Genomic DNA, 23,633 nt, shown 5'->3' with positions numbered 1-23,633 from the left:
ATTCAGAGATGTGATTGGGCCAACCTACTGTCAGTAAAGAAAATAAACCAGTGGGCTGTTGTCGCTCCTTTATGGGCCATGAAAGTGTGGGTAAAGTTGGCAGGCTTCTCCAGACTGCCCCCATAGACTGCTGTCTAAGGAAGCTTCTTGGTTCTTTCTGTGAAATTGCACTGGTATGCCCTTTTTGATTTTTTCTTTTTCTGGGCCAGCTCCCAATAACATAACGTACATCTCAACCCCAGGACACGCACAATCAATGTGAGAGGGATTGTGTAAATTGTGTGTTTGTGTGCGTGCTGTTCCAGATAGGGGTGGATAAAAGACTTGTAAGCGAAGCTGTGAACGTTATCTACGTTGGTATCAACAGACAGGCACCATTACCTAGCAGACAGGGGTGCAGTCACATCACCGCTGTCATCACCCAATCACTGGTGTCGCCTGTGTGTATGCACGTTTATGTGTGTACGTGCCCAATGAAGGCTAATTCAGCGTGACAGCGGAGATAGCTGGTATTGTTCCTGAGCAGGTGAGCTAATACACTTCTCTTATGCAGAGGTGAGACCTGAGGAGGAACACGTACTCACAGAAAAATGTCTCCAGGTCCTACTGTGGCTAAAGCGAGAAGAAACAATCGGTATATTGGTACAAATGTGACTGAAGCCAGATTGCGGTTAAAACAGAAACACTAATTTCCAGGATGTGTTTTTAGCAATGCTAGCAGCATGGCTCCAATGTTGCTCTGTCTATCACCACTTGGACCCATTGATTTAATGGTTTGTCATGAAACTTTGATCAGACATTCATGGTTTCCAGAGGATGAATCCATATATAGTTGTATTATCTCTTCACCCCTCTTTAATGTTTGACAAACCCAGAGAGTGAATAACTGCCCCCAAACTGCTCTCCTTTAAACTCTCCTTTAAACTCCTTTACACTCTCATTTACACTCAACTTTACACTCCACTTTACACTCCACTTTACACTCAACTTTACACTCCACTTTACACTCCACTTACACTCCCCTTTTCACTCTCATTTACATTCTTCTTTACACTCTCTTTTACACTCCCATTTACTCTCTACGTTACACTCTACTTTACACTCTCCTTTACACTCTCTTTTACACCTCTCCTTTACATTCGATCTTTACACTCCACTTTACATTATGCTTTACACTCCACTTTACACTCCACTTTACACTCTCCTTTACACTCCACTTTACACTCTCCTTTACACTCTACTTTACACTCTCCTTTACACTCTCCTTTACACTCCACTTTACACTCTCCTTTACACTCTCCTTTACACTCCACTTTACACTCCACTTTACACTCTCCTTTACACTCTCCTTTACACTCTCCTTTACACTCCACTTTACACTCTCCTTTACACTCTCCTTTACACTCCACTTTACACTCTCCTTTACACTCTCCTTTACACTCCACTTTACACTCTCCTTTACACTCCACTTTACACTCCACTTTACACTCTCCTTTACACTCTCCTTTACACTCTCCTTTACACTCCACTTTACACTCTCCTTTACACTCTCCTTTACACTCCACTTTACACTCTCCTTTACACTCCACTTTACACTCTCCTTTACACTCTCCTTTACACTCTCCTTTACACTCCACTTTACACTCTCCTTTACACTCTCCTTTACACTCCACTTTACACTCTCCTTTACACTCAGCACTGGCCTTCTGTTACCAGACCCAAGTTCATTGTCTGAATATATGGGTGTGGGTGCGCTCCATAGGAGATCACTTGTGGTTTTTGCATCCTCGGGGTTTAGACTTCGGGTACATTTTTAAACAATTGGAGCAGCTTTAACCAATGCACCAAGACTCTACATTTAGAAAAAAGTGCTCAACCTCAACGACACCACAAAACGGGTGGGTGAGTACCCACCGCCACTGGTCAGTGATAGGTCTGCCCTTTAGAGGGAATGCTAATACAGGCTGCTCTGGCACCCCACAGGGCTGTGTGTTGAGCTCCCTTGTCTATGCCTTCTTTTCTCGTGACCCACCAACAAAATTATCAAGTTCATGGCTGACTGCATCCTGAACTACTCAAAAACAAAAGAAATATCTGTCTGTCTATCAATTTATCTATCTATGGCCATAATAGTTGACATTTGTGTGTTGGTTCAAATTCTGCTAAAATTACACATCTCTTGATAAGAAAATAAATCAATCAATCATTATTTTAAAAAAACTTTACACACATTTTATACATTATATTCTAAGAGACTGAACGGTATTAATTGTAGCCGACTAACATGATGAGCAGGACCCGTATCATGAGCTATCAATACGTTAACCTAAACGAGTTCACGTTAGCCTCTGTAAAATTGTGTGCTACAACTGACACAACTCTCAGTTCACTCCTTAAACTCTGTGAACAGATCTATATGACTAACTCTATAACTTCTCCCTGACCATCCAACTTAAACTCTAAATGTCTCCATTCACACGTGTTTTTTGTTTTCCACAAGTATTAGCAGACATTTTGCCATTGCCATCCAGTATCCCCAATACTTCCAGTATCTCCAGTACTTCCAGTATCTGTGGTACTTCCAGTATCTCCAGTACTTACAGTATCCCGGATACTTACAGTATCTATGGTACTTACAGTATTATTTCATTACATTACATTTCATTTAACTGACGCTTTTATCCAAAGCGACTTACAATAAGTTAATTTCAACCATGAGGGTACAAACCCAGAACAACAAGAATCAAGTAGATCACCAGTGACCTGAAAGTTCTTCTTAATAAGAAGAAAGCAGCCTTCAGGTCTGGGGACAGGGAGGAGCTCAGGAGAGTGCAGTGCCACCTGAAGGAGAAGCTCAGGGAGGTCAAGGACTCCTGCAGGAGGAAGCTGGAGGCCAAACTCCAGCAGAACAACGTGAGGGAGGTGTGGACCGGTATGAAGGAGATTACTGGGTTCAAGGGGAGAGAGAGACAACCAGGGGGAACCTGGAGAGGAACAACCAGGGGGAACCTGGAGAGGAACAACCAGGGGGAACCTGGAGAGGAACAACCAGGGGGAACCTGGAGAGGTCCAATGAATGAAACTGTTTCTTCAACAGGTTTAGTTCACCACTCTCATCTGTCTCCTCCACACCTTACACCTCCCAAACACCTCTGCCCCCCCTGGTGAACTGCATAGAGCCCTCAATCTCAAAGGGCTCTTCCTCCATCGACACCTTGACCCCCCCTCCCATCCCCCTCTCTGTGACGACTGGCCAGGTTAGGAGACAGCTGGAGACTCCACCAGCGCAAGGCTGCAGGACCTGACGGCATCAGCCCCGGGGTCCTGAAGACCAGCGCCGTCCAGCTGGCTGAGGTCCTAAAACACCTCTTCAACCTGAGCCTGAAGCAGGAGGAAGTCCCGGTGCTGTGTAAGACGTCCTGCCTGGTTCCAGTCCCTAAGTAGACGACTCCATCTGGCAACAACGACTACCGACCGGTTGCCCTCACATTTCATGTGATGAAGGTGCTGGAGAGGCTGGTCTTGGCCCACCTCAGACCGCTGGTGAAATCTTCTCTGGACCCTCTACAATTTGCGTACCAGCCTCATGTGGGAGTGGACGATGCCATCATCTACCTGCTGCAACGAGCTCAGTCTCACCTGGATGGAACCGGTGACTCTGTGAGAATCACTTTCTTTGATTTCTCCAGTGCATTTAACACCATCCAACCACTGCTGCTGAGTGAGAAGCTGCGGGTGGTGGAGGTTGGGGTGGTGGGGGTGGACACGTCCACCATCTCCTGGATCACTGACTACCTGACAGGCAGACCACAGTTTGTCCGTCTGGGCAGTGTGCTGTCTGATACGGTGGTCAGTGGTACTGGAGCTCCTCAGGGAACTGTTCTGTCTCCTTCCTGTTCACCTTATACACAACTGACTTCCAGAACAACTCAGAGTCAAGACATCTGCAGAAGTTCTCTGATGACTCTGCAGTGGACGGTGTATAAGGGATGGACGGGAGGAGGAGTCAGTGGACGGTGTATAAGGGATGGACGGGAGGAGGAGTCAGTGGACGGTGTATAAGGGATGGATGGGAGGAGGACTACAGGGCAGTAGTGGAGGACTTCGTGGAGTGGGCTGGTAGAAATCACCTCCTCCTGAACGTGGCCAAGACCAGAGAGATGGTGGTCGACTTCAGGAGGAAAACGACGGCTCCACAACCGCTGAGAGTTCTGGGAGAGGAGGTGGACATGGTTGAGGGGTACAAGTACCTGGTGTCTCCATGACAACAGACTGAACTGGAAGACCAACATCAACGCTGTCTACAAGAAGGTGATGAGTCGACTCTTTTTCTTGAGGAAACTTCGATCCTTCAATGTGTGCAGCGAGATGTTGGAGATGTTCTACCATCTGTTGTGACCAGTGAACTGTACTTCACTGTGGTCTGCTGGGGGGGGAGAGGTGGAGGGGAGGGAGGGTGAGCATTGGAGCCGGTGACACCAACAGACTTAACAAACTGGTTAAGAAGGCCGGCTCCATCATCGGCTACAATCTGGATAGTCTGGAAAAGGTGGTGGAGAGGAGGACGCTGAGGAAACTATTATCCATATTGGATAATCCTGACCACCCTCTCCACCTGCTGCAGGGACAAAGGAGGACGTTCTCCAAAAGACTCATCCAGCTCCGCTGTCACAAGGACAGATACAGGAGATCATTCCTGATACAGGAGATCATTCCAGATACAGGAGATCATTCCAGATACAGGAGATCATTCCTGATACAGGAGATCATTCCAGATACAGGAGATCATTCCTGATACAGGAGATGGTTCCTGATACAGGAGATCATTCCCGATACAGGAGATCATTCCAGATACAGGAGATCATTCCTGATACAGGAGATCATTCCAGATACAGGAGATCATTCCTGATACAGGAGATGGTTCCTGATACAGGAGATCATTCCTGCCGACCGCAACAAGACTGTACAATAACTCACCTCTGGCAAAATCCATCACATAACAATCATACTGTTGACTGTGTTTCTTAGTTGTTTGTATATTATATATAGATATATACTGTACTGTATGTACTGTGCATTTCATATTTTATATCTTATATTTATATTTATATTTTTTTACTGCTATTTTACTGCTATTTTATTGCTTTTCTATTATTCTATTATTATCTTTTTGCTTCTGTATGCTGCTGTAGCGAAAAAAAATTATCCTCGGGGATTAATAAAGTAACTACCTAACCTAACCTAAGATACTAAAGTTCTACTGTTCAAGGTAAAGTCTGAAGAGGTGTGTTTTTAGTTTGTGGTGGAAGATCAGAGTTTCTGCTTCCTGATGTCGTTGGGGAGCTCATTCTACCATTTAGGACCCAGGACAGCAAACAGTCGTGATTTTGTAGAGTGTTTAGCTCAGTGAGGAGCAACAAGCTGATTGGTAGAAACAGAGCGGAGTGAACGGGCTGGGATGTAGGGTTGGACCATGTCCTGGATGTAGAGGAGGAGGAGAAGGAGGAGGAGGAGGAGGAGAAGAGGAGAGGAGGAGGAGAAGGAGGAGCGGAGTAGTGTGAGTGTATTTCGGGAAGTTAAAGACCAGTTGAGCTGCTGCATTCTGGATGAGCTGCAGAGGTCAGATGGTACTAACAGGTAGACCTGCCAGGAGGGAGTTACAGTAGTCTAGATGTGAGATGACCAGAACCTGGACCAGAGCCTGGACCAGAGCCTGGACCAGAGCCTGGACCAGAACCTGGACCAGAACCTGGACCAGAACCTGCACCTCCTTCTGAGTGAGGAGAGGACGTATTCTCCTGATGTTGTGCAGCATGTATCTACAGGAACGTGTTGTTGCAGTGATGTTGGCAGTAAGAGAGAGTTGACTGTCGAGTGTCTCCGAGGTTCTTATCAGTCAGGGTCGGGATAACAGAGTTGTTGAAGGTAGTAGTCAGGTCGAGGGTGGGACAGTCTTTCTCTGGAAGGAAGAGCAGTTCGGTCTTGTGGAGGTTGATTTTCAGGTGGTGTGAGGACATCCACTGAGAGATGTCAGTCAGACAGGCAGAGATTCATGCTGCTACCTGTGTTTCAGATCTGGAAAAGAGAGGATCAGTTGGGTGTCATCAGCATAGCTGTGGTAGGAAAAGACATGCGAGTGAACGACAGAGCCGAGAGAGTTGGTGTACAGAGAGAAGAGGAGGGGACCCGGGACGGATCCTTGAGGGACACCAGTAGTGAGAGGACAAGGTTCAGACACAGATCCTCTCCAAGTTACCCGGTAGGTGAGGTCGTTGAGGTAGGATGAGAACAGGGAGAGAGCAGAGCCTGAGACACCGAGGTCCTGAAGGAGGAAAGAAGGATCTGGTGGTTCACTGTGTCCAATGCAGCAGAAGGTCTAGAAGGATCAGGACAGAGGACAGAGAGGCTGCTCTAGCAGTGTGAAGCTGCTCAGAGACAGAAGGAGGACCGTCTCTGTTGAGTGGTCTGTTGAAACCAGACTGGTGGTCAAGAAGGTTATTATGGTGGAGATAGGAGGAGAGTTGGTTAAAGATAGCTCGCTCCAGAGTTTTGGAAAGAAATGGAAGAAGAGGGACGGTCTGTAGTTGTTTACTTCAGACGGGTTGAGGGAGGGTTTCTTCAGGAGAAGGTTCACTCTCTCCTTCAGAGAGTTCAGGAAACAGACCGTTGACAGAGAAGAGTTGATGAGATGGAGAGAAAAGGAAGAAGGTCTGGAGCAATAGACTGGAGAATGTGAGATGGGATGGGGAGGGGGGGGGGTGGAGGTTACCAAGGTAACAACTTGATTGGGAGACGGGGGTGAAAAAGGAAAGTGAAGGGGATGAAGATGAAGATGACGGACATGTAGTTATAGAAGCTGGATTATAAAATGAGGAGCGTATGTCATCTATCTTTTTAGTAAAGTAGTTGACAAAGTGGCTTGATGGAAGGAGGAGGGATGAGGGGGGGGGTAAGGAGGTTGGAGAAGATGGAGAAGATGGAGAAGATGGAGAAGATGGAAAAGAGCTTTTTGGGATTGGAAAATGAGGATTGAATTCTGGTTTGGTAGAAGGAGCTTTTGGTTGCAGAGATAGAGGAGAGGAGAGAGGAGGAGGACAGAGAGGAGGAGGAGGGAGAGAGGAGGGAGAGATTGATAAGTGAGCAGGTCGTCAGGGTGGTTAGATTTTCTACATTTCCTTTCTGATGCTCTCATAGTGGCTCTCTGGGAGCACCGAGTCAGACAACCACGGAGCTGGGGAGGACTGGAGGACATGGAGGAGGACAGGAGGACAAAGAGGAGGACAGAGACAATCATGAGAGGAAGACAGAGTAGAAAGGAGAGTGTCTGTGGCTGAGTTAGGATGCATGAGGGAGGAAGAGTCAGTTGAAGGGAGGGCAGATAAAACAGAGGAGGGAGAGAGGAGGAGGGGAGAGAGGAGGGAGAGAGGAGGAGGGAGAGAGGGAGATAGGAGGGAGAGAGGAGGGAGAGAGGAGGAGGGAGAGAGGAGGGAGAGAAGAGGGAGAGAGGAGGGAGAGAGGAAGGAGAGAGGGAGATAGGAGGGAGAGAGGAGGAGGACGAGAGGCGGGAGAGAGGGAGTGAATGTTGTGACTGACAGGTCCAGAGTCTGTTGATGTGGTCAGGTTGTCAGTTTGAGAGAGTCAGAGATAAAGAAGTGGTCGGAGACATGAAGTGGAGTTACAGTGAGGTTAGATGTGGAGCAGTTTCTGGTGAAATATAGTCCAGGTGGTTCCAACCTTTGTGAGGAGGAGGAGAAGGACTGAGGGAGACAGCAAAGGAAGACAGGAAGAGCACAAGGTCAGATGACTTCTCAGTCTGGATGTTAAAGAAGGACAAGTGGAGGACCATTCTCTGGGACATTTGACAGGAGGACGTCTGACTGACAGTCCAGAGTCCTCCTGTGACGAGGTGTTGGGTATGAGTGGAACGGGTGGGACAGATAACAGAGGAAAGGTTACGGTGTTGGTGTGAACGAGTGAGAGGCCTGTAGTATCTACGAGTAGATATACGCACCGGGACGGAAAGTACACACATACTCAGATAGTAATAGTTATACTCAGTGTCCCCCGAAGACTCCAAGGAAAGACTCCTTTGTCTTTAACCTCCGAGTCTTCAGAGACTCCAACGAAAGACTCATTTGTCTTTATCCTCCGAGTCTTCATACAACGAGTCTTCGCTGACTCTGAAGCTGATGCTTCAAACACTTCCTGGTTTTATAACAGGGTTAGCTACAGCTGGTCAGACCACACCTCCTGCTCATTAGACCACACCCCCTGCTCATTAGACCACACCTCCTGCTCATTCGACCTCCCGTCACCAGGTGTTACAAATAAGCGGGAATAGAAACTCACCACTGATTACTAAACAAAGAAAACTTTCACAGTCTCTAGATTTTGTCCCTACTTCTTTTGGAGAGTCTTTTTACCTCAAACTGGTAGAAAGTCAAATACAACTTAGTCCTTAGTAGAATTGAAATAAAGACCAGCAGTTTAACTCTAAACTTGTTCTCTTTGACTCACAGTTACTTTGAGTGAAAACAAGAATCCAATCACAAACAATTCCAGCTACCAAAAAACAGGCAAGCTTTAGCAGTCTAGATATCCTAAAACAGCAGATGTAATAATAAACTTTAGCAGAGAAGAGTATTTAAAGATTATACTTTGCTTTAGTTCAAGTGATCCAGCTGTATGTAATCCTCCAAAAGTCAAAAATGCACACATGTATCTATGGTACTTACAGTATCTCCAGTACTTACAGTATCTAGGGTACTTACAGTATCTAGGGTACTTACGTATCTATGGTACTTGCAGCATCTACGATACTTTCACTACCTACGGTACCACAGAAAAAAGAACGTTTTGGTATTGTGTCTCATGACATCCCTTGTTCAGAGTGAAATATCTTGACAATATTTGGATGGATTCCCATAAAACTTTGATGGTCCTCCAATTTTTACCTCTGGCCCCACCAGCAGGTAAAAGTTTTCACTTTGTCAAAAAGATATCGCAATATATACTTGAAGGAATAACTGTTGGAGGGACTGTCTTGACATTTAGTGGAGACATTTGTGGTCCCAGGAAGATGAACTGTAATAACTTTAGTGCTCTTCTGACATTCATATCAGCCTCAGCTGTGCTTTGTATTTCCTCCTAATTAGCAAATGTTGGCATAGCAATAGCTGCTGGCATGCCTGGTAGTCTTGTTTATTCCGAACATGCTGCATCTCTCGTCTTTTATTCACTTCTCTCCACTTGTATCTCAGCCTCTTCTCGTGTTCATTCACCCCACTGCAGACCAACTGTGTGTCTGTGTGCTGTGCATGTTGTGTGTTAACTACTGCTCTGTCAGCTGTTAACTATTTCAACGGAAGGAGCCCATTATGTGACAGCTTGTGTTGATGAATATTGAATACACTGTGTGCCCATATTAATGTCTGCAAATGTGTGTGTGAGTGTGCATTGTAAAATATTGTGATAAGAACTGAATGATAAGTTGGGGAGGATAATGCATGCACTGAAGAAGTTGCAAGCTTATTCTGGTTTTAGTCTATTAGCACACACATTTGCCACATACACACACACTTATTTCCACAGTAGTAAATATTTGAATGATTCTTGTTTATCTTTGTTCTGAATGAGTAGCTAGAAACCAAAGGTGGAAGGACCAAACGTTCCTGCAATCGAAAGAATGTTCATTTTAATGTATTAAGATAAACAAAAAGAGAGAATAAGTGACAGATGTCCATTCAGCCAACACATGCTGCTCAATTGCTTCCTGATGCAGTTAATGCCTAATGAGAATTTACCAATAACATTTGCAGATGGTGGAAGGAAGAATTACTGACTGACAGCATGCTGCGACCTGCCACGTTTTGGGCACTTAATACAAACGCATGAAATTATGAGGACAGGTGTGACTGAAAGGGTTTTAAAATGTTTAACTTTCAAATGAAATGTCTAAGTGTACAGTAAATCAGAATTAGGAGCTTGAGAGGAAACTTAGAACAAACAAAATGCAATACAAAAGTTCTCTTCAGCTGCTGACAGGCTTTTTTCACAGAATGTATTTCTACAGTCCGACGACCATTTATATTAGCCAAACTACAAGTTACTGCTTCAGTATCAGGATCCTGGTAATGATTCACTGTCTCACTGTCCTGGCTTACTGGAATATTTCAACAAAATAGAGCTATCATTGGTGTTATTAATAACACACACAGTTCCCAGAAGTGAAGCAGTGTCCAACAAGGCACTTTTTCTCAAAAAATAATGAAAATATCTCTTTTTTTTCCGAAATTGGTGGTGGGTGGCGTGTGGACAATGTGCAGGCAGAGACTGATCCAGTTTATGGTCTTGCTAGTTCGTACATGAGTGTGTTCACAACGGCACTTACAGCAACATGCAGCACACTGTGGGTTTGATTTACTGAAGGTCTGCATGTGTAAAATCAGGTTCAAACTTCACACCACCTGCAAATTAATGTCCATCAGATCTACTAACGACGTGCAGCGAGGATTTCATCTTCCAAATGTGCAGTTTAACACACGTTGTCCATTCTGCGTGTTTTCCTGCATCTGATGTAATATTGGACGTTTCTGCTTGAAGGTGTAAAATACTGAGAGGAAACATGCAAATAGAACAATTTAACACCTGCAATAATATTTACTGAACCTGGAAGTAGAAACAGGAGAAGTGATTGTTGTGTATTTTAGTACAACTGAAGGTTTTAATCAGATGAACATCAGGAGAGACGGCTGCTCTTATTGTGAAGGAGACACAGCTGCTCTTATTGTGAAGGAGACGCAGGAAACCAGAGAATAAGTAGAGAACAAGGTTTTACACCCGTTAAACATTTCTGATGTCAGAGGAAGAAATTAATCAGAAATATCGTTTGTCCAGCGATGATATTTCTGAGTTATTGAATGAACTGAAAGATGATTGACAGCCAACAACAAGGAGGAGCCAAGAAATACTAGCAAAGTCAGAACTTCTTCCGACTCAGCATTTTGCTGCCTCTGGGTGGTTCCAGCGTATCTCTGCTTGGATCTCCCTCCAGTCCTGTTATTCAGGTGAGCTGTCACATCCTGAATGAGTCCTGCAGAATTCACAGGTAGCTTCATCAGGTTCACGAGACCTCCAGGAACTGAATGAAACATCAGCTACTCATTACAGAAAGATCTGGACCTGCTGATATGTCTGTTAGAAGATCTCATCCACCATCCTCCTCTTTTATTTACCCACATTTTATTATTAATACTTTTTTCTCCTTTTTGTTTTTCCTATAGTATTGACTTTCTTGCTGATAATCTCCTATAAAAGGTTTTGTTCTTGTTATATTTATATTTCTTAATTCCAATGGGATCAGATTTCCCACTTCTCTGTTTTCCATTGCTGGAATCACTTTAACACACAAACCCTCATTTAAATACAGAGATTTGCACCTGATATCAATGATGCAATTACTTTGTAAATCACCCACAAAACAGGTGCAAAAACAATGTGCTAACTTTTGGAAGGAACACGCAATTTAGTTCCTTTATTTGAGATCTTATTAAATCAGACCCTGTGAGTACCTAGATGGCGTACTCATAACAGACAAACAGTTCAACAGTCACCACCTTGGCTCAGAGGGAGGAGGAACCACTAACCCCTTTTTTCAAACTGCTGAAATTAGCCGGCCAGGAAGCTGCAGCTGTTGCATTGTTGTCAGATAGAAGCTGCCAGAATTTGTATTGTGTGCTTGAAACACGGGGTATAAAAACATGATGTTTTTTGTAAAATGAGCAAACAAACCTGGCAGATATGCTGGTGGGTGATGGATTCAAATGCTGAGGTTGTCATTTCCAGTAAGGCAACAACGGGCATGTGACATTTGAGACAGCACTATACTCTGTCGAATTTCACCCACTACCCAAGTCAGTGTACTAACAGGACTCCGTGTACATGTACTAACAGGACTCCGTGTACATGTACTAACAGGACTCCGTGTACATGTACTAACAGCAGTAGGCGGATTCAGACACCGCACAGGTCTTCTTTACTATTTTCACCACTGCCTCGTTCCAGCAGTTGTTTCTGCTTCTTTGTCAGGAAGACTCAGCAGCTGAGGCGGATGCTGCTGCCCAGGGACGGCCCCAGGCTGCGCTGTCCTACACACCTGCCTCACATCTCCTCCCCACCCACCTCTGCAGCCGGAGGGAGACTGAGCTGTACCCAGGAGGCGAGGTGGAGGGTGACGGGGAGGCGAAGGCTGATCTCATGGCCCCTGATGTTCTTTGCTTGATCTTTCGCCGGTGCAGAACATCAGCTGTGCTGCTGCAGACACACCTCCCACCAGCTTCTCTGACCAACTCTGATATAGCCTCAAATTTAATTTCCCACAAATGACGCTGCACAGCGAGATCAATCAGTGAAGTTTCATCAACATCAGACCAGTGGTACAGACATTATGACCTTTTAATGGTGTATTTTGTTTTCTTGAACTAAATCATCCACATAGCAGTAGAACTTGGTGTTCAGTTTCTCCAACTCTCAATCACTGGCTCATATACTGTATCTGTGTCTGTTTTTCATAGGTTTGTGAGATAATTCTCACATTTGGTTAAAAAAAAATGAATTTTTACACGATTAAATTTATAATTTGATCCATTTCAAAAAGTATATTCATGCCAGTGAAGCCCTAACCTCCACAGGTTAACACTGAGTAGCATCTTCCCAAGTGATTCCAAAAACTAACATTATCTCCATTCATGCTTAGATGCTGCTGTAATGAAACAATCTCTCATTGTGTATCCAGGACTTTGGTTTAAAGTGTTTAAGTAAATTCTTTGATGGATGAAATCATTACATTTGCCCTCATGTATATTTCATGTCCCAGTCCAGATTAGTTATTCCAGGGTTTAGAGAAGTGCTGAGTGTGATTTATTTTTAATCACAGCAGCTGTTTGCCTTCTCATATTGAAGATCTTGCCTGACAAAGACTCAGATTGGATTAGACAAATCTGACCCCTTGCTCAGGGGTGCCCATTTTTATTTTACAGATGAAACAGCTATGTTTCTGTTTTTAGCAGACTCCCTCTGTGGCTCATACCGAAGTCCTTCACTCTCTCAAACACACATGTACATTCAAACAAACAGAACTGCGGTTTCCAGACGTACTCGCTCCGTCTCTTAAAACAACATCTGAAAGTATTCTGATCGACTCGAAATGTCACAAGTCATATTTGCCAAGGATCCGATGAAAGCCTCGGTCCTGACAAGCAGTTGTTAATCTCGCCGTAACATTTGGCTGATTGAATGTCTGCTGTTGTTTACTGTTTGTTTCCATGTTGGCCCTCAAGTGACTACCAGCGCTGCCTTCTGTCTCTTCGGTGCATTAGCGTTGATGTACAGCGCTGCCACGCCACGAGCCCACCAGCTGCCCTGCTGCTCTACATCTTCACGGCAAAGCTCCCAGTGGAGATTGTTCCATGAACAGCCACATCGCTTCTCACATCTGCATGTCCTGCCTCCACCACTTATTCCAGCCAACAGGACATTGAGTTTATTGAACTCCAATTTGAATGGCACGATGACAAAACATTCAAGAACTACTGCAAGAAAACCCTTTCTGGTGATTCAGTGGTGTAAAGTAGCCAAGTGGAATATCAGGTAATATGTATGTTTTTGACACACAGACCATTCGAGGGTGTATCCACACATCTCTGCTGATCACAGCAGGAGGCCACAGGTGTGTGAGCCCATTCCACAGAGAGCCTCTCCTCGGATGCTGCATTGTGGGTAATAATAGTTAGCAGCAACAGCTGTGCCCCTTTTCCCCCTTTCACCCCTAATGCTCTCTAATCATCCCTCCATCAGGCCTAATACCCTGCAGTGGTGCCCTCACAGCTGTCTGAGGGGCCCTGGGTACCCAGACACCTGTCAATCTCTCTCTCCCTCAAGTATCCACACACAAATGGACAGAAGCGCTGTGGCTCAGATAGAAGACCGTTACACCCACAAACCACGAGGGTGGCCGTTCTCTCCCCGGTCCTCCGGTCCACTTGTTGAACTGTCCGTGCTCCTGATGGCAGATGAGCACCTTGTATTGCATCTCTGCTGTAATTGGTGTGTGAGTGGGTCCACGGGAGGCCGACTGTGACCTCTCTGCAGGGATCTGTGGCCTCGGAGCTGCAGGTTTCTGATTACAGTTACGGATCCCACCAATCTGTCTCCTGTTTATTGTTTGTTGTCTCTCGATGCTGTTCTTTTCGCTCTTCACCCTCCCTTCACTTCAACCGGTGGAGGCAGATGGCCACCCACCTCCGAGCCTGGTTTTGTAAAAGGTGTCTTTCTTTAAAGGGGAGCTTTTCCTTCCCACTGTCGTTAAAATTGAATTGAATTAGTTGCATTCAGAATTAATATTCATGACATCACACCACAGGGGAGATCGGCTTTTGAAGTTTCTCATACTATTTCTGAAGTGGTTTCCAGGACTATGCATCTTAGAGCTGTCCAAAGTTTATCTCTAAAATAATATTGTTTATATTAGTGTGATTAGTGATTTAGTGTACATAAAGCAATGTAAATAAATGCAGACATATGCTTTCATTTAGCTGACATACCTTTAGTGGCCTTGGAATTATGACTATTGTGTGGGAGTAAGAGAGGAACTAGTGCAATGCTATAAAGAGTGCTTCCATCTACCTGTTTTTATGCTTTTTAAATTTAAGTAATTTAAGTAAAACTCCTCAGTGAAAACTGGAAATTGTGAAATGTTGCCAAAAAAGGAAAAGGTGGAAATGCTGCTGTATCAATAAGTTTAGTGGAAACAGTTTTAATGAATTGATGATGTACATAAACCATGTGACTTCAACACTTAAACTTCTTATTGCTGGAGCAACAAAAAAATAACTGCTGCAAACTGTAACTCTCTTTAAAGTAATACACAGAAAAACAAAACGCAAGTGTTTTCTAAATTCCATTTTCACCATTTAAGCTTTGACTGGAGCACTTTAATTAATCAAATATCAGATATCTTTGTTCACCAGATATCTTTGTTCATCAGACAGCTTAGTTCATCAAATATCTTTGTTCATCAGATATCTTTGTTCATCAGGTATCTTTGTTCATCAGATATCTTTGTTCATCAGATATCTTTGTTTATCAGATATCTTTGTTTATCAGATATCTTTGTTCATCAGATATCTTTGTTCATCAGATATCTTTGTTCATCAGATATCTGTGTTCATCAGATATCTTTGTTCATCAGATATCTTTGTTTATCAGATATCTGTGTTCATCAGATATATTTGTTCATCAGATATCTTTGTTCATCAGATATCTTTGTTCATCAGATATCTGTGTTCATCAGATATATTTGTTCATCAGATATATTTGTTCATCAGATATCTTTGTTCATCAGATATCTTTGTTCATCAGATATCTGTGTTCATCAGATATCTTTGTTCATCAGATATCTTTGTTCATCAGATATCTGTGTTCATCAGATATATTTGTTCATCTTCAGATATCTTTGTTCCTCAGATATCTTTGTTCATCAGATATCTTTGTTCATCAGATATCTGTGTTCCTCAGATATCTTTGTTCCAACCAGACTGAGCTAGCTGATCAGTTTAGTGTTTCTATATTCTGTATTTATTCAGTTGGAGACTAGAAATCCTCTCTGTTGCTAGGTGGTTGCTAAGGGTCCGACTACTTCCTGGAGTAGTAAACATCGCATACATAACATTTGCTTCTACTGATGAAACTGATTGTTTTCCAGTTCTTAGTCATACTCCATGTGTTAGCATGGAAACGGAGATCGCACGAACAAAAAGTTTTATATTTTAATATATTTGTCCAACAAAATGAATACATTTTGTTTACATATTTTATTTAGTTGGTAACTTCTTGTATCATCACAATATTACACTGGACGTACTTTCAAGTGATTATTTGCACGACAGTGATGCAGTCAGGACGCTGAGCCTCTCCTGTAATATTGCTTAACTCTCACACCCCAATGGCGGCAGAGCTGCCATGTGAGGTGCTCGCCTGCCTTCAGGAGCAAAAACATGGACTCAAAGTCACTCAAGTGACGTAGCTTTACAAGACGGTCGTTGACCGTAACATAGAAAACAACGGCTACATCTCTGCAAATAAGTGCTTTAAATGCTTGTTAAACAATATTAATTTAAACACATATTGGCTGCACAAAAACTGACTGGAAGGGCTTATCACACTCATGTAATTTAACATACATATGTGATGCTGAAGTAGAGAAGTGCAATGATAAAAGCACATTTCCCATAAACACCATCACTTCTGGTTTTGCTGTTTTTATCTGGTCAGCCTACATGCGGTTTGTTTTTATGATGAGAGAAGAGGCTAAAGAGCCTGAATAACTGTAAGGAGACTTATGTCCTGCTTACAGAGGTATCGCTCTGGAGCGCCACTGTGACACTTCACACAGCTGTGTTTTAATTTGAAGGACTGGTTGTTTCAACCTTCACCCAGATTTGTCCCAATCAGTTCCAAAAACCATCAAAGCTTTATTTCACTCGTAGAAAAGATAAGATGGTTTTGCAATCTGGAGCCGTTTTTGTGTGCTAGTGCTGAGAAACACCATCACCGTTATCACATTTGCCGCACAACAAAAGCTATTTGCTTCATTTGCCTTCAAAATAAAAAGTAATCCTTTCAGAGGAAAGTCAAATTAGTGGCCCCGGTTTGCCCAGAGACTTCCCAGAAGTCATCACGCAGGCGGATGCATAGCTCACATGAGCCGAGTGCACCCAGACTGCAGCAAGCATCTCTGAGAACCACAGACCTGTGGGTGGTCCTGCTGTGGTCCTCACTGTCTGCTGTCTGCCCCACGCAGCAGAGCTGACTCCCGTCCAGCTGTTTAACAGTGAGCGGCTGATATAACTGCAGCGACACCCCGCAGGCCTGCAGGGTGTCGCTGCATGTGTGTGTGAGGGAGTTTGGGCCTGCGACCTCCTGCTCTGCTTCATCACAGATCCTGTCTGCTAATGACTACCAGCTCTACAGGACCCGGGGCAGGAGGAGGGGCTAAAGCCCACCAATTGAGCGAATAATGAGTTGAATTAGGAGATTTAGGGATGAGGTGAAAAGAGAAGTGATACTGAATGAAAACCAGTGGTGCTTACCACAAAGCTGCAGAGTGGAGAGGCTGTGTTGGAGCGTAATGGGAGTTACAGCTGGGCGGTGGTGAGAAGGCAGCCGAAGAGGAGGAGCGCCTCCTTCCCATAATGCTCTCACAAACAGTTAGAGATGTCATATGCATTTTTAGTTACTGTCATCCAAAGGCAAAGATGAAGCAGTGATGGACACACAAATATTATTACTAGAATTGAGAGGAATTAATGTCCTAATAAGAATATTCTGTTCAAAGATTGTGTGGATGAGAACAGCATTTCCATTTCCATTAATTTGCTGTCTCTTTAAAAACCTAGTGTTGCATAATATTCGCTGGTGCTTTCCTGGCTGAGGAGATTGGACCCTTACGTCTGGAAAATATGCGTCTCAGTGTTTATCATTTATTGGTGATGCCAGGCGACAGTTTAATGAAGTTTATTTTCTGATTTCTTGGAACTTCCATAGCACCCGTCTTTAGTAATAGTGCTTTTAAATGCGTATTCTTTTACAATATAAGCAAGTTAAGCTGTTTTCATCCACAATTTCCAGTAAATTCCATCCAAAACAGCCTCTTGGGTAGTATTTATTTTCGATTCTTTGTTTTCTTTGATTGTGTACATGTACAAATGAAGCAATATTTGATTCCTGTGGCCACGCAGTTGACTCGGCTCTCCTCCCTCAAGTGAAGCCCTCTTTAAGTTTAGACACAATGCACAACATTGTTCAAAAGACGAGGCACTGTGAAATAGTCTGAAACCTTTGAACATCATGAAACGAGTCATTCCAAGGTTAACTAGGACAGCCAAACATGAACTCTCAGACGAGTGATTCATGCTGAAATGGAGAAATAGACGACATGTTTCTATTTTCTAAGAAATGAAAATATAAACTGTACCAATAAAATGAGGCCTAAAGAGCACTTGAACAGCTGCTATGATCTTTCCTTTTTTCAGTCTTCAGGTAGCTTGGTCAGCTCACTTCCATCCCTGTCAGCCTCCAAAAGCGTAAAGCAGGAGGACGGGCAGTTAAGCTGTTTGGAGGGACGTGGAGGCGTGGAGGGACAGCAGTGGATCTCAGCAGGTATAATTATCCCAGAGGCAGACTCACAGCGTGAGCTGATTGTCTTCAGCCAGAGAAGACAAAGAAGAATGGAAACAGTTCTGTAGGAAGACCTCAACCCTCCAGCTCATCACCAACACTTAGACTCTATTGTTTACTGAAGGACACACACACACACACACACACACACACACACACACACACACACACACACACACACACATAATGCTTGACCCAACCCCTAGTGGCAGGTTAAACACCTCATCAGACCTGAAACTCATTAGGGAGATGATTTGAAGTGGCTGTCCCCGTCTGTGCTGCTGGTACAGCTGATTGTCCGAAAGGTATTTCACTTGTGTATTCAAGATGCCACATGATTGAAGGTCCTCTTTAAAATTTGAAACGTGGCCTGTCTTGATCCACTAGTTTTGAGGTACTTATGCCACAGACACTGACTGACTCCATTTGAATGCATTTTTCCAAAAAGGCCAGTCACAGGATTGCTCCCCAATAAGAGTTAGGGGTCTGAAAGTATTCTGGCTTTGGATCTGACACCTAAAGTGATCATAATCCAAAGGCATCAGGTTTTCATATTTGTCATTTTTACCCAAAATACATTGCAATTATTGCGAGTTATTGTCTGCTTTATGTTTGTTGAGAGCCATTGTCTGACTAGTTAAAAAGGTTCGGTGTGTTGGACCAGAGCTAAGCCCTTCTTAGTCTGAATTCTAGTTGTAATAGACAAGCCATGGCCAGACAAAGAGTTGTTACGGGACTTGAGAAAAGCCTTGAATTGACTTTTCTGTTAATTCTTTACTCATGACTGAAATTGCAGTGTAAACCTCAAACTGTTTAATTGTTAAGATATTTTTTTCCATTAGCGTAGCTACTTCAAGCCATCAATCCAATGATCATATTTTATACTCCATATTACTTATCGTCAGAAAATCTGATCGTATGGAAAAAAAAAAATCTAAAACATGATGTCTGATATATTACTTTGTGCTATAGACCCAGTTGTTGTTTTAAATTAAAACACATTAATGGGCCACAGATTTGTGCTAGGGGATGTTTTTGAATTATGGTGAACACTTACATCTTGTTATGAATACTCACTGGCTGATTAGAACTGTGGCTGGAAATAGTCCCCAACAAATGCACTATTCCCCCAGCTTGGGTAACATTTGATAAAAACTACAACGCTTTTCTGTCTAGACTTTTTTTTTTTAAAATGAAAGATAATGTATACTTTCTATAATATACATGAGACCTGGACAGACCAGGTCTGTGGTTGAAAATAGTAGCCAACACACAGTTTACTTCAGTTCGAGAAGCATTTGCAAAAAACTAATGTGCCCGGCTATTTCAGGAAGTTATTAAACATTTAAAAAGATAATTTATCTGTATTTGAGACTATATCAAAAGCTTCTGTCTCCAGCTTGTTCAGACACACTAGAGAAGTTGGTAATAATCAGAGATTGGAATTAAGGTCCTGTCAGTTGTATATGTCATCTATTGAAAATAACGAAAATGTAAAACCTCTAATGGATTATTATTTAAAATATTCGTAATTTTCCAAAACAGATAAAGAGATATTTGAAACCAATACAGTCCATCAATATCCAATCTATCAATTATCTATAATCTCTTTATCCTGAACAGGGTGATGGGTGGCTGGAGCCGATCCCAGCTGACGCTAGTTGTTTTGGGATGTCTGCTGGGTAAAGTGGGACTCTGCAGCTTCCACTATAGCTCTACTGTTCTGGGACAGGAGAAAGAAAAGCTCCTTGAAGTGCACTGGCAGTCTAAATTACTATAACTCCCCACACACTTGTTAAAACCCCAGCCCCATGGCTTTCCACAGACTTTAAGCAATATACGTGACTTTGTATGTAACTGCACCTGTAAGGGATCCATAAAAGTGTAATAATGTTGAAATAAAAACAGACAAATCTTGAATTCACATATTTTAATTCACTTCAACACTGGATGAACTAAGATTTTATTTAAACTGCTTTTGAATCTAACCCTGATTCCTGTCATACAGAAAAGCACAATATTATCAGATGTAGTGATCGATGTAGTCATTAAAAAGGCAGGTCATCTGTTTGAGTGTAGCAGCCGATCAGGATAGTCAACCAAGATGCTATCCATGCTCAGATATTGTTTGAAACATATACTTACACAACTGCACCAGACATTTAAAAAAAACTAAAACAAAACAACAACAACAACAACAACAAAAAACAGTTTCAATTCTTTTTAAATAGTCTTGTGATTTAATTTGCCTGGCACAATAGAATGAACTGGTTTCAGTTGTCCGAAGGACAAAAAAAAGCTCCTTTGGCTTTACAAACTGGCTCAAACACTTAAAGTCACTCAGCAAAATAACAATAAAAGTATATCAATAACAATTTATCCCATGTTGGGTATTTACAGACATTAAAGGTAAAGAACAGAGTCAGATCTGCCACATTTCTTTAATGGTTCAAAAAGTAGATTGTCATCAACTGCAGCAAAAAAGGCAGACTTTTGTGCCTTCTTATTTAACTATTTCTTTTTTCAACAAGTCCTATTTACTATTTTTGGGAAACAGAGCTATAAAAAATTGGCATAATACAACATGACAGGACTTTTTTTTTAACCCAATAACACTCAGTAACTGCTTCTTTTTATTTTCTTCCTCTTCTTTTAGGGCAGAGTGCTTTAATGTCTCTTGTTATCCAAACAATCGCCCAGTTCTGAAAACCAATATTTAAAACCATGGAAATAAAAAATAAAAATAGCACGCAATGACAGCAATTCTAACCATAATAACAACAATAATAACAATAATGATAATAATAATCATGGATAAAGATAGCAATAAATAGGGTTGGTGAAGTTTAAGTGCGGGTAGGTGTGGTGAAACACAAGACTGTGGGCACCAATTAGAGAGAGGAAAGGAGGGAGAGATTGAGATGGAGAGAGGAGAGGAGGAGTGGAAGGGGTGGAGTATCGCACATAAAGTGACGGATTGTTTGGTTGCTGAATCCTCTCTCCTTTCTTGACTTTGTTTTTTTGTTGTTTTTTTTTGCCACACATGTGCGGGTTGTGCCAGGAAGGCTTCCGAGTGGTGTCTATCTCTTCATGCCCGGCCACAGTCCTGCCAGACTCTCCACCAGCCCTCTCTGGCCTCAATGGTAAACCTGACAGTTTCTGCAGCCGTGAGAGGAGAGAGGGAGAAAGGGAGGGAGACAAGAGTACAAACATGTCCGTGTCTTTGTGAACAGTAAGTGCTATTTGAGACGTCTAGTGATTTTGAAGTGTGGTTGCGAGGCTGAGGCGGGACGTGGGGCGGTCATTGTCTAGTTCCACAATAAAATAAAGCTTGTAGATGCACAGCGAGTGCCGACTACCTGCAGTTTCTAGCAGGCAAAGCATTAGCAACATTAGTGTGTGTCCTGAGGATTTGTAGGATAGTAGAGGTCTCTGAAGGACCGGGGGGTCGCGTCTCTATTCGGGACAAATTCAGCCCAGCACGTCCAGATGAAGTCCTTTGTGATTGCGCTCAGACTTCAGAGAAGAGGAGCAGAATGCTCTTCCCCATCGAAATGTCTTCTCTGGCTTGTTAGAGGAAAGTTGTTTGATCAATTTTCATCGTTTCTGCTTGTAGGTTGAAGGCATGAGCAGCAAAAGTCTTACCTGCCGACGAAAATCTGGGGGAAATTATTTGAACATTTTGGGGGAAAGTTTCTTTCACAGTTATACAACTACTGCTGTATCACAGCATACTGCAAACCTGCTGTCTTTTGCTGAGGTAATTTCACACCACAAATCTGAGATTGTTACTATAAACAGTCTGTCTTGTTATTTCAATGATTTACAGTATTTCAACCGAATGCTTTCTTGATTAATGTGCCTGCAAAGCCCCCCATCTTTTACAATCTCTCCATCTCTTACAGTTTCTACGCTGCCATCCTCCTTCACTTCATGACTAGTTCCTCGCTTCACCATTAAAGAGCATTTGTTTTTCCTGTTTCCTCTCCCTCTCTCTTTATTTCCGTCCTCTCCTCTCTGTTTGTCAGTCTCTACCTCTGGTAGTCAGCCTGCTCTCGAGGACTGGATGAGGAACTCCCCGGGGCCAGAGGGCCACCGAGCCGGCCGTGCCCCTTGTCCTTGCCCTCTTCCTGAGCCATGTTGGTCCCTGAGGACGCCTGGCTGGAGTTGGAGTTAGAGGAGGCCGCAGGCTGGTTCAGCCCCCCTGTGGGCCCATTATTCCCCTCTGTGGTTTGGTAGATCTCCTCAGCTCCGTCCTCACTGGACTCTGGGTCCTCTGAGCCCGAAAGCAACTCCTCTTCCCTATATTCACTGACGTCAACCCCTCCACTCGCGGCAGCCCCCTCCCCTAGCTCCTTGAGGCGGCCGTGGTGCTTGACGTGGTAGCGCTGGTTCTGGAAGAACTTGATGATCGTGTGTTTGGGGAGGTCGAGCTGTGCAGACAAGGTGTGGATGGCCTCCTGGTCTGGGTACAGGCCAACGTCCTGGATGAAGCTCTGCAGGATAGCCAAGGCCTCCAGGGAAATCTACAATACACAAAATCAGGATTCAGGGAGGAAAGCAAGATGAAGGATATGAGTTAAAACGAACTGACCCATACTCACATGTCTTGATAGAGAAGATGGAGCGCCACCTACCTTAGTGCGCGATCGTGGCTTCTTGTTGCTCCCACCACAGCTACCAGAGCCGGGTGGACATCCGCCCACAGCTCCTGCTCCCACATTCTGTGACCTGTCCTCGTTCATCGAGGCAGATAAGGGCTCTTCACGCATCGGAGACAGGTGGTGCTCCTTCATCGGGGCCGGAGGTGGCCTGTGAAGTGCCTGACGAGAAAGAAAAAAGAGCTGATTAATGGGGCACGGTGACCCCTGATCAAAACTCTAGACAGGTACGTGTTTATGTGGTATTTAAGCTAAACTGTGCATCATTTCTAAATCTGGATGCATTTGTTTTGTGTAAGCTTTTGTGCAACAGTGTTTCCTACATACATTACATCTTTATCTTGCTTAAAAAAAAATAAAATGTTTTGCCTAAAATTTCCTTTCCAGCTACCGTCCCCTTGTATAATGCAACACATGTTCCAACCAGTGAGTCTTCCCCCCCTCCAGTACACAGTAGCCAGGGCTGCAGGGTGAACAGAGGATGAAACCGGTGTTTCACAGCCCACACTGTGTCACGCTCTATTAATGTACTCCAAGGTTGGCATTCAAACTGCTATTGGTCCAGTATACCTTTGACCTAATGTTTGTAAGATTGTCTCCAGTAAAACACCAACTACCTGTCTGCCAGGAAGTCTCTTATTCGCAAACTTAGGACACCCCGATCACTATTTAACCAGCCAATTCAACACCTGACAGGGGCAGAGTTTAGAGGGGGAAAGAGGACAAAGATATGTCATC

The 23,633-nt window shown here is 43.5% G+C and overlaps 1 protein-coding gene across 1 annotated transcript in view; it reads right to left on the bottom strand.

Moving 5' to 3' along the window:
* Positions 1 to 20,162: 20,162 nt before the first annotated feature.
* The window catches only part of satb2 (SATB homeobox 2), a 40,320-nt gene continuing 36,849 nt past the window's right edge, over positions 20,163 to 23,633 (bottom strand). Inside the window, 2 exon segments of the mRNA XM_069177398.1 lie at positions 20,163 to 22,760; positions 22,872 to 23,057. Coding sequence (XP_069033499.1) covers positions 22,266 to 22,760; positions 22,872 to 23,057 — 681 coding nt within the window. The 3' untranslated portion in view covers positions 20,163 to 22,265.

The sequence above is a fragment of the Embiotoca jacksoni genome, unplaced genomic scaffold, assembly GCF_022577435.1.
Source record: "Embiotoca jacksoni isolate LCO1_2020_lvr unplaced genomic scaffold, fEmbJac1.0.p SCAF_72, whole genome shotgun sequence".
NCBI classification, from domain to species: domain Eukaryota; kingdom Metazoa; phylum Chordata; class Actinopteri; family Embiotocidae; genus Embiotoca; species Embiotoca jacksoni.
The sequence above is the reverse complement of the archived record's forward strand: the minus strand, read 5'-3'. Positions and strand labels throughout refer to the sequence as shown.